This window comes from Antechinus flavipes, chromosome 2 (assembly GCF_016432865.1).
Source record: "Antechinus flavipes isolate AdamAnt ecotype Samford, QLD, Australia chromosome 2, AdamAnt_v2, whole genome shotgun sequence".
Classification (NCBI taxonomy): domain Eukaryota; kingdom Metazoa; phylum Chordata; class Mammalia; order Dasyuromorphia; family Dasyuridae; genus Antechinus; species Antechinus flavipes.
In genome coordinates, this window is record NC_067399.1 from 80,215,341 (window position 1) to 80,235,167 (window position 19,827).

Sequence of the window (19,827 nt, forward strand, 5' to 3'; positions counted from 1 at the left end):
ATTCTGGCTTCATAACAGTAGGAGCCACTCTGCATGATTGTCATTCCCTTCAAAACAGAGGACTCAAAAACAGAGTCTGCAAACTATAGGCTGGTGAACTTGACTATGATTGCTAGATTCTAAAAATCTATTGTTAAATGTCTCCCTTTCTCAAGTCTCTCTCCCTTCTATAATCTGCCATCTACACACCACCAGTTATTTTTCTAAAAAAATCATGTCACCACATTATATTATTACTCAATATACTCCAAGGGTTCCCATTTATCTCCAGAATGAAATATAAAACATTACTTTTATTATTTTTATGCTTGACATTTAAAACTCTTCATAATTTAACTCCACCTTCTTAAAGTAACATTATTACACATGACTCCCATCCAAGCACTCTGAAGTCCAGACAAACTGGCCTTCCTCCATGACTTTTCAACTCTGGTCTTTGGGTCTTTAAAAAACCCATGGTTCAAAACTGGAGAACATTCCTTCCTCACCTCTGCCTCTCACATTTTCTGGTTTCCTTTTTCTATTTAAGTATCATCTTCCCCTGTTGAAGGAACTTTATATGTACTTTTTAATGTATTCTTTTATATTTTTGTTATTAAAATTAATAATCATTATTACATTTTAGTATTTTAATATAAAACTATTATTATTATTAAAATATATTTGTGTTTTATATGTACTATTTACTTTTACATGTAATATGTCATGTCCCCTGATAGAATGTTAACTCCTTGAGGAAAGGGACATTTGGGTGGTTGCATCTCCATGCAAATTGTGGGTACACTTTGGGGTTAAGATCACTAAATTACTAGGCCAGAGAAATACTGAAGCTCCATTTCACTTAGATTTAAGTGAAGCATATGATAAAAATATACCAAGTTATCCTCATAGAAAACATGATACTCAGTAGCTCTATCATTGGGTGGATTCACAACTAGCTTAATGGCTGGACCCAGGGGTCATATCTTGTGCAGTACCCAAAGATCCATCTTGATGATTTTTCACATTTTTATCAAGGACATAGATAAAGGCCCAGATGGAACAGTTTTCAAATCTGTGGAGGATAAAAGGATTGCAAACACCCTCAATGACAGATCTGGGATTGAGAAAAGCTCTTGACAGTTAGTTAGCATACCAGGCTGAAGCAAATAAAAGAAAATTGATTGAAAACAATGCATTGAAGAAATTAATTTCACAAATACAAAACTAGAGAATACATAAGGGAGGGCGAAAATAAGCATTTATATAGCTCCTACTATGTGCGCAGGTCTTGTGCTAAGCACTGTACAAATATTATTTTTGATGATATTCACAACCACCCTGGGATAATGATAGTTAACATTGATATAGCTCCTACTATGTTTATGTAAGAGAAGCATCTCTCCCTCTCTTCCATTAAAGTACTCTGCCCTGGTTAGACCACACCTAAAATTGTGCTCAATTCTGGGCTTCCTATTTAAGGAGAACCATTGATACATTGGGGCAGCTAAACGGTGCAGTGGACAGAGCACTAGACCTGTAGTCAAATCCAACCTCAGACACTTATTATGTCACCCTGTTTGCTTTAATTTCCTGCATTTTCAGCAGCAAAACTAGCTGGAGAAGGAAATGGCAAACCATTCCACTATCTTTGCCAAGAAAACTCTAAATGGTGTCGTGAAAAGTTGTATATAACTGAAAACTAAACTACAAAACAAAAACAAAACGACTAAACAACAAAATTGATAAGTTAGGAGAGTGTCTAGCGAGAGCAGTTGGGATAGTGAAGAGTGCTGAATTCATTACCAGTGTGGAGTAGTGGAAGGGGCTGGGGAAAAGAAGATTTAGTTGACGACATGAGGGCCATCTGTAAGCCTCTCAAGAGTTGTCACAGAGATTTGGAATTTGGTTCATTTCATTTGGCACTGGTGGGCCCAAAAGAGAGCAATGGATGCAAGTGGCAAAGAGGTAAATTTAGGTTTAATTGATGTAAGGAAAAACTTTATACTGGACTCAATAAATCATGAATACTTAATATTTTGGTGTGTTGTAGACCCTTTTGGTAACCTGGCAAAGCTTGTAGACCTTTTCTCAGAAAAAATGCTTTTAAATAATTGAAGTAAGGGCTAAATTTTAGTTATATAAGATATATGCAATTTTTCTTCATCCAAATTTGTGAACACTTCTGAAACCTTTCCATGGACCTAGTAGGAGGACCATGGATGCTGAAAAATCCTGATAAAGAAGATATGCTATGGAGGACATTTTTATTTAGGTATAGACTGGACCACGTGGCCCTGGAGGGATCTTCCAACACTACAATTTGGTGATATTGCCCTTTGAGCTAGGGAGGATGCAGTTGTAAGGCTGTGTCATTGTGTAGGGAAAACCTGCTAAAGCCAATGACTGCTTTTACATCCTTCCATGGACAATCCATGAGTGATAATCCCTCATCCTTCTGGCTAAACCCACTTTTAAGTTTCCCTAAGGCCTTCAAGAGGACAGTGATTTCTCAGTCTACAATGACCTGCTCCCAACTTGGTCACAGTGGTTGAGATTCAAAAGAGAGTAGAAGGCTGATTATTTGGACCATCTTTACTGGGGACTGCTCATTTTCTAGATGGAAAAATAGAGGCCCAGAGAACTCAAGTGCCTTTACTTAAGTTTTTCAAGAGGACCAAAATGACATGGCTGAGCCAGGGTCAAGGTACAGTGTGTCTGACTGTGACTGATCAGATTAAAATGAGCTTGGAAGACTCCTCCACACATTGGGCACATGTAGTCCAAGTAAACATTTAGAGTGGAAATGTCTCATATTTCCTTTAAGCTCCTTCAATTATTAAATTTCCTAAGGTTACCCAACAAGTAGGAGAGTCAGGAATTGAGGGGTCTTCTGCCCCCCCAATTGAGTGCTCTTTCCCACTGTGTATTCCCCAGGCTCAACAATGTTAAGTATTCCTCCTACTACCCTGTGTAAGCCACAGATAAATCATATTTCTATAAAAATGTCAAAGAAGAGAGTTCTTTCTAACAAATAACTGAGCCCAGCACATGGAAGGGTCCACTTCAATGTATCAGGGCACAGCATAATGCAGGTAGTCCTGAGTGATGGACAGGAGGGCCTGACTGCCCGTCTGGCAGCTGAGCATTCTCAGAAAATGTCAGTTTTACTTCCCTTGCCCAGGCTCTCTTTTAGCATACAGAACTTAAACTGAGGGAGCTGCAGACTTCAGACAGGATGGAGAAACTCGCTCTTTTTCCACCCTAGCCTGAGTTGAAATAAAGCTATCATAAAGCATCCTAAAGCACCACAAGGGAGAGGGTCCAGATTTGTTACATCTGGGTCCCATCTCTAGGATGGGGTTACAAGATTCCTACAGCACTTTCCTGAGTGCCATCTACAAGATGGCATTTATTTATTAGGGAATCACAAGACGGTCACCAGTAACAAGGCATGCAGTGAGCCTGGGTACCCCATCTCAAAGAGAGGTTTGAAGCAATCCAAACCCCTGAAAAGGTCTGGAGGAAGGCTCAGAACAGGACAGCTAACTGAGGGCTGGTTGACAATCGGAGAAAGTGGAGAAGTGCTGGAAGGATTGTGGGGGGACAGCTCAGCCCAGGGACTATGCAGCAGAGCAGGAGACAAGTAAAGGAACTGTGGACTGGGAGAGTCAGAGATTATTTGGGCATCTGTAAGCATTAAATCTTGTGTCTTAGATGATAGGTTCTTCTGGCAAACCATGGGGAGACCAAAAAGGGTCTTTTTTCAATACAACTTTATAGCCAAAAGAAATAGAGTAGTGGGTCAATGGAATAGGTTAGGTTCATAAGACTCAATAATCAATGACTGGAGTAATTGAATGTTTGATAAACCAAAGATTCCGATTTCTTGGATAAGAATTCACCATTTGGGGGCAGCTAGGTGATGCAATGAAGAGAGCACTACCTCTGAAGTCAGGAGGATCTGAGTTCAAATCTGGCTTTAGACACTTAATACTTCCTAGCTGTGTGATCCTGGCAAGTCGCTTAACTCTAATTATCTCAGGAGAAAAAAAGAATTCACCATTTGATAAAAATCTCTGAGAAAACTGAAAAAATAAACATTGATCAACATCTAATATCTTCTACCAAGATATGTTTGAAATGGATTCATGATTTAGACATAAAGGATGATACTTTAAGCAAATTAGGAGAACAAGAAATAGTCTACCTTTCAGATCTGTAAAGAAGGGAGGAATTTATGGCCAAGGAAAACTAGAGGACATTATGAAATGCAAAGTAGATAATTCCGATGCTAAATTAAATGAAAGTTTCATATAAACAAAACTAATGCAGCCAAAATTAGAAGAAAAGCAGAAAACTGGAATACAATTTTTACAGTCATTGTTTCTGATAAAGGTCTTGTTTCTAAAATACATAGAGAATTGAATCAAATTTATAAGAATACAAGACATTTCCAACTGATAAATGGCTAAAGAATATGAACAATTTTCAGACAAAGAAAGTCATTTCTAGTCACATGAAAAAATTCTTTAAATCACTACTGATTAGAGATATGCAAATTAAGACAACTCTGAGGGTACCACCTTTCAGATGGCTAAGATGGCAGCAAAAGATAATAACAAATGTTGGAGGAGATGTGGGAAAACTGGGACACTAATGCATTGTTGGTGGAATTGTGAACTGATCAAACCATTCTGCGGAGCAATGTGGAACTATACCCAAAGAGTTATCACCCTGCACATACCCTTTGACCCAGCAGTGTTTCTACTGAGCCAAGGGAAAAAGACTCACATGTGCAAAAATGTTTGTGGCAGCCTTTTTGCAATGGCAAGGAACTGGAAACTAATGAGCATGTGGATGCTCAACAGTTGGAGAATGACTAAGTTATGGTATATGAATGTTATGGAATATTATTATTCTATAAGAAATGATCACTAGACTGATTTCAGAAAAGCCTGAAAAGACTCATATTAACTAATGATAAGTGAAGTGAGTAGAACCAAGTGAAAATTGTACGCAGCAACAAGATTATGGGATGATCAACTGTGATGGACTTGGCTCTTTTCAACAATGAGGTGAGTCAAGGCAATTCCAACAGACTTGTGATGGAAAGAGCTATCTACATCTAGAGAGAAAACTATGGAGACTGAATGTAGATTAAAGCACAATTTTTCACTCTTTGTTGTTTGTTTGCTTTTTTTTTTCTTTCTTGTTTTTTTTCCTTTTAATCTGATTTTTTTTTTTTTGTATAGCATAACAAATATGGAAATATGCTTAGAATTACACGTTTAACCTATATCAGATTGCTTGTTGTCTTGGGCAGATAAGAGAGGGAGAGAGAGGGAGAAAATTTTGGAACACAAGGTTTTGCAAAGGTGAATGTTGAAAACTACCTTTGCATGCATTTGGAAAATAAAATACTATCAAACATTAAAAAGATTAATTTCAAGGAAAAAAAACTTCATACCCAAGAACAATGTAGTCAGAGGCTCATTTGAACCCTGAATAAGAAAAATTTGAATATGATGGAGAATATACTTGACTTCAGATCAGGTATCCTAGATCTGTGTGATACAGGGTCAGCACAAAGAGGTCATTCTGTCCTCTCTGAACTTTGGCTGACTAGGCTGTAAAATCAGGTTAGCATTACTCAATCTACCTACCTGCCACAATCATTGGAAGGACATCTCTTTGTAAAATTATAAAATATTATAGAATGTTTAGAAGAATTGCATACATTTAACCTATGTTGGAATACTTGCTGACTGGTGGGGAGAGAAGAGGGAGAAAAACGTGGAACATAAGGTTTTGCAAGGATATGTTGAAAACTATCTTTGCATGTATTTTGAAAAACAAAAAGCTATTAGTATAAAAACATATTATGGAAATAGGAGCTTTATCTATCATTTCAACATCTGCAAAACACTTTACACATGTCTCACGTAGGTTTCTCACAACAACCCTGGGATGTAGGTACTGTTTTTTATTCCCATTTTACAGATGAGGCTGAGAGATGCTAAGAGACCTGCCCACTGTCACATCTCTATTAAGTGTCTACAGCAGGATCTGAATTCAGTCCTTCCTGATGTCATGTCCAACAGTTGACCAATATCAACCAATCAATAATGAACAGGGATTTAAAAACAAGACAAAATAAAATAATCAGGGAAGTCAAAGATCATGAAGACAATTAAAAAAAAAAAAAACAACAAGTATTCTTACCAGAGCAACACCGAGGATTTGTGGGAATGTATATGAGGAGCATCCGGCAGGGGTGAGGCGTATGGTTGCATATGGTGTTTGAAACCAGGCCTTCTCACTGGCCCAGACAATGTCGCAGAGCGGCAGGATGGATGCGCCCAGCCCCAGGGCAGGCCCATTAATAGCAACCACAATTGGCTTCTTAAACTGGATAAAAGCTCTCACAAAATCCCTAAAATAAAAAAAAATTTTAAAAGATGATAATCTTAGAGAGATGAAATTTGACTGTGACCTACTTCTACCTGTGGTAGGTACCCCTGCCACCTATAATTAAACGAGAATACTGCAGGATCCTCGGCTTTCTCTGGGACTCCTGAGGGGATGGAAGCCCTCAGGAGAGAGAGAATGAAAGCTCTGAGGTTTTTACTGAGCTATGAACTATCTGTACCCCTTTTCAGCAGCATTAACAGAACCAGAGTGAGGGAAGCAACAGTCCCACTGTCTTCCGCTCTATCTGAAGTCAGACATTGATGAGCCGGAACAGGCCCACAGGACAGTTGGGGTAGGGAAGGAACTCAAACTGTGCTATAAAAAGACTGGCGAATGATCTGGGGATATGTGACTTAGAAGAAAAGACCTCGGGGGGACATAATAGTTGTTTTTGACTTGTTCTGCTTGGCCTCAGAGGGCAGAACTCTGGAAAGGAGTCACAGAAACACACATTCTCCTTGAAAAATTTCTTAACAGTTAAGACACTTAACTTCATAATTTTCTTAATTATGGGAAGGGATAAGGGAGAGAACCTAGAACTCAAAATTTTAAAAACAAATGTAAATTTTTTGTTTTGTTTTGAATGTAACAGGAAATTTATTAAATAAATAAACAGTTAAAACACTCAAAGTTAATAATTCCTTCTTTCTATCTTCAAACACTTAGCAATAATATCTTGTACATAATTTGCTGCTATTTAGTAATTTTTTTGGCTCTAAAATGTGGATTTTTTTCTCTGCTATTTAGTTGTTTTGGTCTGGGGTTTTCTTGGCTAATACACTAGAGTTGATTATCAGTTCCTTCTCCAGCTCATTTTATAGATGAGGATACTGAGGCAAGTAGGGTTACGTGACTTGCCCAAGGTCATACAGCTAGTATCTAAAGTCACATTTAAATTGGATCTTCCTGAATCCAGACCCAGCACTTTATTCACTTATCTCCTAGCTGCCCTCAGCACATAACAGATGCTTAATATATGCTTGTGGACTGGTCCATCTATCAGTTGACTGATGTGCCCTAGATCAAAATGAGCTTCTTTAATATGTAAGTAGCATCCAATTAGTTGAAGAATTTGAGCAGAGGCTGGATGATTTTGTTAGACAGATCTATGAATTGGACAGAAGCCTAGACTAAATGACCTCCAAAAATCCTTCCAATGATAAAATTCTTTGATGACTTAATTTCCAAAGGGATGTTTATTTGATTTCCCAGTTTCATAGTGTCATTAAAAAGCAATTTGTAGAAACACTTTTTTAGTGAGCAAGTGATTATCATTATGTAAATGTCTCAGAAGGAAAAAAAAAAACAACAAGCATTCACTATTCCTCAGTCATGCTGTGTTTGATTCCATATTTTTGTGTATTAAGCAGAGAATCATGGTGCACCAGAACTGGAATAAACCTTAGAGATTATTCCTAATCTCCACTCCAATACCAGGATCTCCTATACCAATTATATGCCAAATCAGCTAATCTTTACTTGATAATTTTAATTAGGCCAGTGTCTTGCCTGGCATTCCATTGCTAGCTGAGTCAAATCATGAGAAAATTCTTCCTTGCATTGAGTCAAACTCCTCATGTTGGCAATTTCTATTTGTTACTGTAGCCCCATTCTCTGAGGTCAAGCAGAATGGGGTTAATCTCTCTTTCATAAGCTAGCTCTTCATCTATTTAAAAATCCTAAAAAGTTATTTTTTAGGCCAAGCATCCCCAATCTCTTCAATTCCCATTCTGCCAGGTCTCTAACTCATTCATCAACCTGTCCAGTTTAATAATGTATTTCCTAAAATGAGTTACCCACAACTATAATATTTTATGACATGGACCACAATGTGGGGCCTGTACCTAGTATCTGTAGGTATATATACACCGAGAGAGCTTTGGATATGTTAGCACCTCTATGATCATACTGGCTAGATTTTTTTGTGTACATGATTTGGGGACTGATAAAGTAAAAGAGATCAAGGGAATAAATTTCTGAGCGAGATTCTGTCTTATTCTGTCAATAAAACTGTTTAGTGTCTAAGATTCCTAGAATAGGGGTTAAAAGTAAATAATAATAGCAGATACACTAAGGCACTAAAAAGAGAAAACTAGTTAAAAGAGTGGAAACCAATAGAAATGATGGAACCCACTAGGCTGACAAAAAGTGTAGAGTAGTCACTGAGAAGTTTAAGGACATAGAAAATCACAAACTCAACATTTTCCTCAACAATACTGTCTTCCTCCCCTTCCCTGGTTGAGAGAATGGCTCTGCCTTGGGCCAAAGACCTCTGTCTCTGAGTGTAACACACACACACATACACAGAGCACATGGAACCATTTTAAAGAATGAGGATAACACTAGATAGAACAATGAGATGCAGACTATAGCCACAAAGATGGGTACACTCCATCATATCTAGGGGCTTTTGACCAATACTAATATACAAATTAGTGTTATTAAAATTGTTAGCAGGCTGGTGTTAATAAAAGTCTATTTCTTTTCAGTAATATTTCCAACCATTTCAATTCCATTCAACAATATAGAAACCAACCTGTGGTTTGGACCACTACCACTTGATGCACCATTCACTTGTGTGCAGAACATCCCATTTTCTTCTTTCATTGAAAGCAGCAGATTAAAGCACACATACATATATAACTATATTAAAAATTAGGCTGCTGAATATATAAAAGATAAAGGAAAAAATCACAATACTGCATTAGGAAAAAAAATCACTGCGGTGACATTGATGGCCAGGTGGGCCAGGATGTTCTGTGACACACTTGGCTTGTATTCTATATGCACAAAGAGTAATCCTTCCCCTGACAATAACTATGGCACACATTGTCACAGACCTGCCTGATGCCACAGGATTTATCTTTGACATCATCAAGTACACCTTTTTTTCTATTTAGCCTTTCTTTTGGGTTCTATCCAGGTAGAATTCTGAAGAAGGCTGACCTGCCTGGAAAGAGAACTCTTTGGACCAGGGGTTTAGAGCTTGGCAGGAAAGTTTCAAAAGCATAAGGAAGAAGTATTTTTGAATGAGGCAGAAGGTCTCTGAACCTCAGCTTGTAGACAGAGGATTCCTGTTTGGACATAGCACTGGCTCTGGGAAGGGACTCAGTTCTGATTTAACACCTGGAACATATTCTTGCCTTCCCCTCTAACACTACAGACCTGACATTAGGAAATACCTCCTGGCTGGAACACATTCTAAAAGCTGATGGTTAAACACTAAAAATAAGGCTTTTCTACTGACAGACATGTTTCTGAAGCTGATTGCTTCAAAAATCCAGATGTAGTTGATGTGGAAAATATCTCCACCAATGCAAATCACTCCTCCTGCTTTACCTAGTAATGTTCACTATGAATTGTGACCAAAATTTTAATCCTCTGGGAGATAACCATGTGGCGAGGAGCTTCTCCATATTTAGCTAAGCTGTTCTTGCAACAGCCGACACATAATCCATCACTGGACTGCACTTGAAGCACGTCCAGCTTAACAAGGTCTGCCAGAGCTCAAGTTCTGCTGGCAAAGAGTCTGAGAATCCAAGGTTACCTTCACACCATGGTAAGGCATCAAAGAAAGATTGTAACATTGTAAAAGGCCACATTGAATCAAGACCATTAAAAAGGCCAGACCTTGGATCAAGGACTCATAGAACATCAAAGCTGGAAGAGAATGGAAAGAGTTCATCTGGTCCAATGTCTGCTACTGTCTCTTCCCCATAATGTGCTGTCTCTCTTCTGGCCGTAACCCCTATCTTCCTCCAATCAGAATGTAATACTCTATTTATGAAATGCTGGTTAAGTGACTTTTTCCCTTTTTCTGACCAGAATTAAATCTCCATACATTTCATGGCCATCTCCATCCGAAATTGTTATTTATATTTCTTCCCTTTCCAACTGTCTTTCCTTCCTTAGTTTGTAAATTCCTTGAATTAGGGGTTGTCCTGATTGTTTGAATTTGTTTTTTCAGCTATTGGCATATTGCCTGGCACATAATATTCAACAAGCACCTGTCTGTCTATGTATATGTGTCTGTTTGTCTGTCTATCTATCTATCTATCCATCCATCCATCCATCCATCTATCCATCTATCTCATCTATCTATCTGTGTGTCTGTTTGTCTATCTATGTAATTATTTATTCCATCCATCCATCTAACTATCATCTGTCTATCTACCTACCTATCACTGTCTATCTATCCATCCATCTACCTTTCTGTGTGCTTCTTTTCATATCCATTCCTTTCCTACTCTTATTCTTTTTTTTAAATCCCAGTAGTTTGAGTCTCCTTTTTCTATTCAACATGGAGAATTGCACAAACCATGATTCTTTTTCTTCCTCAGATCAACATATTAGCATTTTCAATACAGTGCTCATAAATTATGGAAATCCTAAACTTCTCGACACATCTCTCCATTTCCTCTCTTAAAAGATCAGTTTTTAAAACTCAGCTTTACCAAAGCAAGCAGAATATGTCATCTATAAATCTCAGCATGTCACAATTGGATGACTTTTTTTTTCACCAACTCTTCTTCATTGCTCAAACCCTAAGTCACCCACATGTTTTTCTCTTGATATACCAGAATCAAATCAAGGTTCCTTATTGGTAATAAAATCTCACATTTCAGAAACAAGGTGGACTGTGGGAAGTCTTAGCCTGAAAGGGAGACACTGAGAGAGAGAGAGAGAGAGCTAAGTCCAGGTAGAAGCACTTGGTTATGTGGGGAGGCTTTCTACAACTTGGCTATTTTTGAGCCCATTATGCGATGAGCACCAACAGCACTAACTTGGGAATGATAAATGGAAGCTGCGTGCTCATAAGGAAGTGGCCTGAAGAATTATTCAAAAAGAGAAAAAATTCAAAAGCAACTTAACATTTTGCTCTAATATGGACTATTAGGCTCCAACCTATTGGTCCCAAAGCAAGTGATGCAGCCCGAGCAACTCAATCTTTCTGTAAATGTAGATGAACTGATGCTAAGTGAAGTGAGTGGAACCAAGAGAACACTGTGCACAGCCTCAGCAAGTTACATGATGATCAATAGTGATGGATGTGACTCTATTCAATAATGAGGTGATTTAAGGCAATTCCAATAGACTTGTGATGGGGTGAGCCATCTGCATCCAGACAAAGGACTACAGGGACTGAATGTGGATCTAAGCATGTGTTTTAACTTTTATTATTGTTGTTGTTTGTTTGCTTGGTTTTTTTTTCTCATTTTTCCCCTTTTGACTTGTGCAACATGATAAATGTGGAATATGTTTAGAAGAATTGCACATGTTTAATCTATATTGGATTACTTGCTGTCTAGAGGAGAGAAGGAAGGAGAAAAAATTTTGAACACGAGATTTTGTAAGGGTAAATGTTGAAAACTATCCTTGTACATGTTTTGAAAATAAAAAGTCTACAAATCTTAACAGCTGGCTTTTATATAGCTCTTCTGAGATTTGCAAAGGTTTCATTTGATCTTCACTGTAACTCTGGGAAGTCAATTATTCCCAATTTACAGTTGAAGAAAATGTGGCAGATGAGGGTTGAGTAATTTGCCCAGGATCACATAGCTAGTAAGTTTCTAAGGCCAGGGCTGATGTGGAGTATCCATCTTTGAAATCAGCAAGGCTGGTCCTCAGCTCAGAGAAACATAGTCTTTCACCAGGCTCATCTTTAAAGCCTTTCTAGCTTAACTGGACCTTCCAAAAATGGAACTTTCTGAAATAAATTTTGAGAACCCAGAGACATCTCCGTACCATAATAAGGCAACAAAGTAGAACTTAGAGAAAATAAATACCTGTGTTTTTTCTTTCAAATGAATCAGAATCTCCAATTTTCTGAGAAGTATGATAATCTAACAATCTGGAATTATGCCCAAAGAGTCATAAAACTTTGTATATATCCTTAGATCTAGCAGTACTGCTATTAGATATGTTTCCCAAGATGACCAGGGAAAAAGGAAATGAACCTATATACCCTAAAATTTTTATGGTAAAGAACAGGAAATTGAGAGGATGCCCATAAAATAGGGAATGGCTAAACAAATTGTAATATAAGATTTTGATGGAATACTACTGTGCTGTAAGAAATGATGAGCTAATTGGTTTTAGAAAAACATGAAGAGATTTGAATGAAATCATGAATAGTGAAATGATCAGAACCAAGAGAATATTGTATACAAAAACAGCAATGATGTTTGAAGAATAATTGTGAATGAACAAATTATTATAGCATTATAAATACTCAAATCAAGTACAAAAGAGCTATGAAGGAAGATAACATTCACCTTCAGAGAAAGAACTGATAAAGAAAAGTATGCATAATATAGTTTTACATATATTTATAAATCTGTGTCAAATGGTGGTTGTTTTAATGTGAGGTAGGGAGAGATGAAGAGAGAAAGGTCATACCCTAAAATGTAACCAAGAATAAGTTAAATTTAAAAAAGAAATTAGTTTCATCATAAGTGATCATAGATGCACTACTTTTGGACTCAACACCTCTGACTCTGGTATAGAAAGGATATTGAAAAGATTATTAAGATTAGAACAGTAGCTGGGACACATAAAGTAAACATTGAAGAAATCCATGCTATAAACAATATAATTTTGAAAGCTTTTTGAGATAGATGTTCAAGATATTAGAAAGAAGGGAAGATATTTAATGACTAAAGAAAGTCCTAATTTACTACTAAAAAAATCATGACCAAGAGAACACTAATAACACTAATAACATTTTTTACTTTCTCATCTCTAAAAGTTTGATGACAATGAGCTATCCAAGTATTGAGGTTATACTCAATGACAACATGAGAAGGGAAATGGGTAGATTAATTTTTTTTTTCTACAGCATCTTTTATCTTCCTAGTTGTACAACTGGCTACAATGTGTAGAAAATATACAATTCTCACTGTTTATTTTTGTTGATAATATAAAAATGATATCATACAGAAATATATATGTGTGTGTGTGTGTGTGTGTGTGTATTTTTACAGTTGCAATTGGGAAATATGGGTTGGTGCAAAAATGACAACAATAAGTAACAGATCAAGAGTCCAAAAGTCATTCTTATAGTAATAGAATATATTAGAAAAATAGATGGAGGCTTCCATTGTGTTGAATAGATCATCTATGTAAGATTTATGTTGCTAAAGCAACATGTTACTAAAGGTTCTTCTATAAACATATATGCTATGATAATACAAGATTTCTTGGTAGATGCAATCATAGAGCTATTTGTTCCTCTAATTATCAACATAAAACAAAACATAAAATAGAGAAAATTGTACTTGACAAAGAAGTGACACAACTGAGGAAATGAGAGAAAATTTACCATAGATGATAGTAAGTTGCTTCAGATACTTCTATTTACAAAAAAAATATTGTATAAATAATATTCTTATTCACATCCTTTGTGAGTTCTACAATCCTTCAATGCACATGGGGAAAAAAAATCAGTGAAGAATGCCTATTGTCCAGGCTATGTCATAAAGTTAGAAGGGTACTCCATTGAACTAGGCCATCTATACATATGAATTAGATAAGCAAATAGACAATAACTTAAGCCCAAAAGAAAGTAGGTTAGAATGTATTTGGAAAATCACATTACATACTCCTTCACTAAAGCAAAAATTCATATTTTTATTATCAATCATGTTCTGTTAATTTTCTATGTCTATGAGCCACTGAACATTCACTCTGAAGAATAAAAATTATAGACGGTCCAAAGAGCAATGGATAGACATTTGGCAGACTTAAGTAGATTGTATTATATTATTATGTGAATGCAAGACATGATATAAAAGATATCATACAGATATATATATATGTGTATATATATATATATATATATTTCCAGTTGCAATTGGGAAAGGGTATGGGTTGGTGCAATAATGACAACAAGAAATAACAGATCAATAACCCAAGAATCATTCTTGTAGTAATGGAATATATTAGAAAAATAGATGGAGGCTTCCATTGTGTTGAATAGATCGTCTATGGAAGATTTATGAAAAGACATGGAGTGAAATGTAGAGGATGAGAAAACAAAAATTGATTGCAACCTGCACCAATGAAGAAAGTATATACATCAATGCATTCAACCTTATACCACATTCTTCTCTTCTGCACCTTCTATGCTCTATCTCAATTGGCCAATTTTGTGTTCTGTGAACTCATTTTTATATGCACTTCTTCCTTAACACTTCCTCTTGAAATCTTTTGTTTCCTTCAAGGTTAACTCAGTACTATCTCCCATGAGTAGTCTCTCCCATTAGTACTTTCTCTCCAAATCATCATGCACTTAACTATCTGAGACTCTCCCAATAGAAGATAAGCTTCTTGAGGGCAGGGGCTAGGTGTGAATTTCATTTTTGTCCTAGGCAATTAGTGAATGTTGGTATAAATTGTGGGTTCACTGAATTATACATATTATTCTGTCTTTATACCTGATTTGTTCAATATCTACTGTGATGGTAGAGAAAATGATCACAATGCTATCTGTAGTTTGTTGTGCTGATTAGGTCACTTTCTAAGGATAGTTTACAAAAGAGTACCCTAAGGTAAAGGAGATCTCAAAAAAATAAATATACTTGGCTATTTCTCCTCAGGTGTCAAGAACATTTGGTTAAAAGAATAACACTTTTCTGAATAGGGTCTTATCTCAGCTATTCCACTAATAAAATCTTATTTCAATTTTCCTAGGGAGAGAATCCTGATATCCACACACCTAAAAAGAAATCTGACCTACATTTTATGCTAACAAAATTTGATTCGATACACTTTACATATAAAGCACTATACTATCCGGCCCTACTAACAAAGCCCTTTCTTACACCTCCAGATAGACTCCTCCTACCTATCCAATTAACAAAGTGCTAGCCCATCCCTCCTAACAGAGCCCTATCCTATCCATATTACTAACAAAGTCTTATTCTACCCATCCTACTAACAAAGTCCTAGTGTAGTCATCCTACTAAAAGAAAGTTGACCTACTTACTCTATTATTAAAATCCAATTCTGCATACAATTGTGACATCTAATGTTGTGATTAAACTAAATTAAATCCTGCATGACAAGGATGGCAGTGAGACTGAAGAAAGTGCAACTATTTGAATAACTAAAAAAACTGAAGATATTTATTCTTGATAAGAAGATACTTAGAATTGACTCTAATTTATAAGAAATCAAACCATTCTCCAATTGATAAATGGTTAAAGGATATGAACAGACAATTCTCAGACGAAGAAATTGAAACTATTTATAGACATATGAAAATATGCTCCAAATTATTATTAATAGAGAAATGCAAATTAAGACAACTCTGAGATACCACTACACACCTGTCAGATTGGCTAGAATGACAGGGAAAGATAATGGGGAATGTTGGAGGGGATGTGGGAAAACAGGGACACTGATACATTGTTGGTGGAATTGTGAACACATCCAGCCATTCTGGAGAGCAATTTGGAACTATGCTCAAAAAGTTAATCTTTGTGCATACCCTTTGATCCAGCAGTGTTTCTACTGGGCTTATACCCCAAAGAGATACTAAAGAAGGGAAAGGGATCTGTATGTGCCAAAATGTTTGTGGCAGCCCTGTTTGTAGTGGCTAGAAGCTGGAAAATGAAAGGATATCCATCCATTGGAGAATGGTTGAATAAATTATGGTATATGAATGTTATGGAATATTATTGTTCTGTAAGAAATGACCAGCAGGATGAATACAGAGAGGACTGGTGAGACTTACATGAACTGATACTAAATGAAATGAGCAGAACCAGGAGATCATTATATACTTCAACAACGATACTGTTTGAGGATGTATTCTTATGGAAGTGGATCTCTTCGATAAAGAGAGCTAATTCAGTTCCAATTGATCAATGATGGACAGAAGCAGCTACACCCAAAGAAAGAACACTGGGAAATGAATATAAACTGCTTGCATTTTTGTTTTTCTTCCCGGGTTATTTCTACCTTCTGAATCCAATTCTCCCTGTGCAACAAGAAAACTGTTCAGTTCTGCACACGTATTTTGTATCCAGGATATACTGTAACCTATTCAACATGTAAAGGACTGCTTGCCATCTAGGGGAGGGGGTGGAGGGAGAGAGGGGAAAAATCGGAACAGAAGTGAATGCAAGGGATAATTCTGTAAAAAAAAAATTACCTTGGCATGGGTTCTATCAATAAAAAGCTATTAAAAAAAAAAGAAGAAGATACTTAGTAAAAACATAATAGATGTTTTTCAAGTGTTTGAAATATCATCATGTGGAATAGAAATTATCTTTCTGCTTGGATCCAGAAAGGGAGAATTATGAGAAATGGATGGAAGTTGTAAAGTTGTAGCTTTTAGTTCACTATAAGAAAAAAATTCTTAGCAATTAGGGCTATCTGACTTCTGTATGGCTTCTTGCAAGATGGTTCATTCTAAGCTTAGTTACCTTCCATCACCTCAAAACAGCAAAAAACTTTGCCAACTAAAGTAAACTAATTTCAACAAACAATAAAAGATCAGGAGGAAAAGAGCATAAGAGAAAACTGCCTAGAAAAATAAACAAATAGACTAAAAAAATTCAAGAACTAAGGAGAAGATGCAATAAAATTAGGAAATAATATAAAGTAAAAGGAAATGATGCCAAAATCCCAAAAGAGAGGGAAAATAAAGTCACAAGAAAGGGCTTCAAGGGCTTATAGAATGATTTAGAACAGGAAAGAAGAGATAAGGATGAAAATTGGCTCTTTTGAAGAAAAAATATCAAAAGGATGAACAAAAACTAGGAAATTTAGAATAAATAATAAAGAAATGCTCAAACTGATCTCATGAAAAAAAATTTTGAGTTCTCTATTGGAACTCAAAAATGCAGATATGAAAGAAAATACAACAAAACAAATAGGAGAGAAAATAAAGTTGGAAGTCCTTCAGATTTCTTTAAGCTAAAGTAGCTCATTTTAAAGACAGAATCCAGCAAAATAATCCAAAACTTATTAGTTCCCTAGAAAAATTTAATGAAATTAAAAAGTCAAATAACATATTTTAGTAAATCATACTAGATAACTGCCAAGAAGCACTAGAGGAGAGAATAAAGTATAAACATGAATAATCCTACATCTCTGTCGTAAAAACCCCAAATTCATAGAACTGCATAAGTTCAGAGATCATTTCTCAATCTTCTCATTTTACAGATGAAGATAAAGGATTAATAAGGTTGAATTTGCCCAAGGTCACATAGGAATAAATGACTCACCTAGAAATATTGTAGTGAAGCTCTAGAACCTCAACATTACATTAATTGCATAAAGCCAAAAGGGCTATCCTCTGAATTCAAAAAAGAACAGTCTGAGAAATGCAAGATTATTTCCAGTCCACAGAAAATAAAAGGAAAGGCTGAAATGATATTTCAAAAATCAAAGGAAATGCCCCTTTGTTGAATAACCTTTGTCTTTTAAATAATCTTTACACTATAAAATATCCTGCAAATTTGAGTTAATTCATTAGATAAAGAAGATTTATTTCAGCAAAAGGAATTAATATGAATCATTTCTACTGAAAAGAGGCAGAGGTGACATGCAAATTCATAAAAAATAAATTTAAGAAAAGTAAACAAACACGCAAAGCATAAAAAGATTAAGGATATAAATTGGTGTTACATTTCAAGAACAAGACTAATATTTATTGTTTTTTTTTTAACTCTCACTTTGAGGAATGTTTTGGAAACAGAGAAAGTATATGTAGATGGATAAATCACAAAAACTAGGGATAAGAAAGTGAAAGGGAGAATTGAAAATATTATTTCCTAGAATAGAACATCACAGACAAAGGTTATTTAAATAAATGGTGAAACTGTGGGAAAGAAGATAGGGAGGAATTCCAAATTATACTATATCCTCATGAACAAAGGAAAAATCAAACAATTTCTAATTAGAAATCTCATTTTATTTAGATATTCAAAACAAAACAGAATGGAAAAAACCTAGGAAGCTAAAAGTTGAAGGGAGTGGAGAAGAGAAGTTAAAAGATTCATGTTAAAGAAGGCCCCCTGGAGATTTTCTGCTAAAGCTTTTTAATAATACTTTTTGGATAGGGGAGAGATTTTCATAGGGGATAGTGTTTCAGAGGGATAGAATGGCAGGGAATGGAGATGATTGAGTGGCAAAATCTAGACTCCATTTGGATCCCAACTCCAAATCCTGTGTCTAGTCCGTCATACCACATTCTATTCTCCCCACTCCCTTTTTTGAATAAGTGTTCTAGAAATTAATCTAAAGAGATGATATTTTTTTCAAAGAGATAGGGAAGGGACTTGGGGAGTCTGAGGTGGAATCACACTTCTTCTAGACTGGGAAAGGAGACAGCAAGCTACTGCCTTCTAAAAGTCTCACCTTGTGAAAAAGTATTTATATGCAAACTCATGAATAGGTGATTGAAATCTAGTGTCATAGAAGGGAAAGGAGTATAGAAGAGTACAAACCTGAATTAGTACTTCTTGAAAGGGGAAATAACAAATGAATGTCATTCAGACTGAGACAGAGTGATGTTGTGGGGGGAAAACAGGAAGCAGAACCCAGAAATTTGGGATCAAATTTATCATGTCTCAGATGATTTCAAAAAAGCAGAAGTTTTAATCATAGTTTGGGATAAGGTAATAGCAGGGAAATTATCTTATGCTTAAAGGCACCACAGATAAATAAACAACATGAATATGTAAGGGAACAATCATTACTAAATAGATATACATAAACTAATTAAAATGAAAGATTAACTAAAAAACAAAAATACCTTGATAGAAGCTAATTGTGGGTGACTTTAGTTTTCTTCTTTAAAAGTTCAATAAATCTAATATAGAAAGGTATATAAGAAGGAAAGAAGGAACATTTAAAAATCAGATTTGAGGGACCCATTATAATTTCTGAATAAGATTATTTGAAAATATTCTTATTTTTTAGCATTACATGATATTACTGTCAAAAAAACTAATGGTAACTAAGAAATCCCAAATAAATGCATAAAGAGAAAAATGCTGAATCCTCTAAAGACCATAATAGAGTAAAAATAGTTATCCACAAAGGGAAAATGAACAAAAGGCATAAAACTTAATGAATAATAAGTACTAACATCCAAAATAATGAGTGGGTCAGGGAACAAATCATAGAAACAAATAATTATTTTAAAAGGAATGATAACAGTGGGACAACATACCAAAATATATGGGATGCAGCTAAAGCATCTTAGAGGAAAATTAATCTCTCTGAAAAGATAGTTTAACAAAAGAGAAGATTAATAAATTGCTCGTGTGAGTTAAAAACTGGAAAGTACCAAATTAATTTTAAAACAAGGACAAATAAAGAAAATTTGAAAATCAAACTTAAAACAAAATAACTTTTGAA

General features: G+C 35.6%; 1 protein-coding gene across 1 annotated transcript in view; it reads right to left on the reverse strand.

The window, feature by feature from the left end:
- Positions 1 to 19,827, reverse strand: part of CDYL2 (chromodomain Y like 2) — a 280,118-nt gene that overhangs the window by 17,613 nt on the left and 242,678 nt on the right. Inside the window, exon 5 of the mRNA XM_051975112.1 lies at positions 6,205 to 6,415. Coding sequence (XP_051831072.1) covers positions 6,205 to 6,415 — 211 coding nt within the window. The remainder of the gene's footprint in view (positions 1 to 6,204; positions 6,416 to 19,827) is intronic.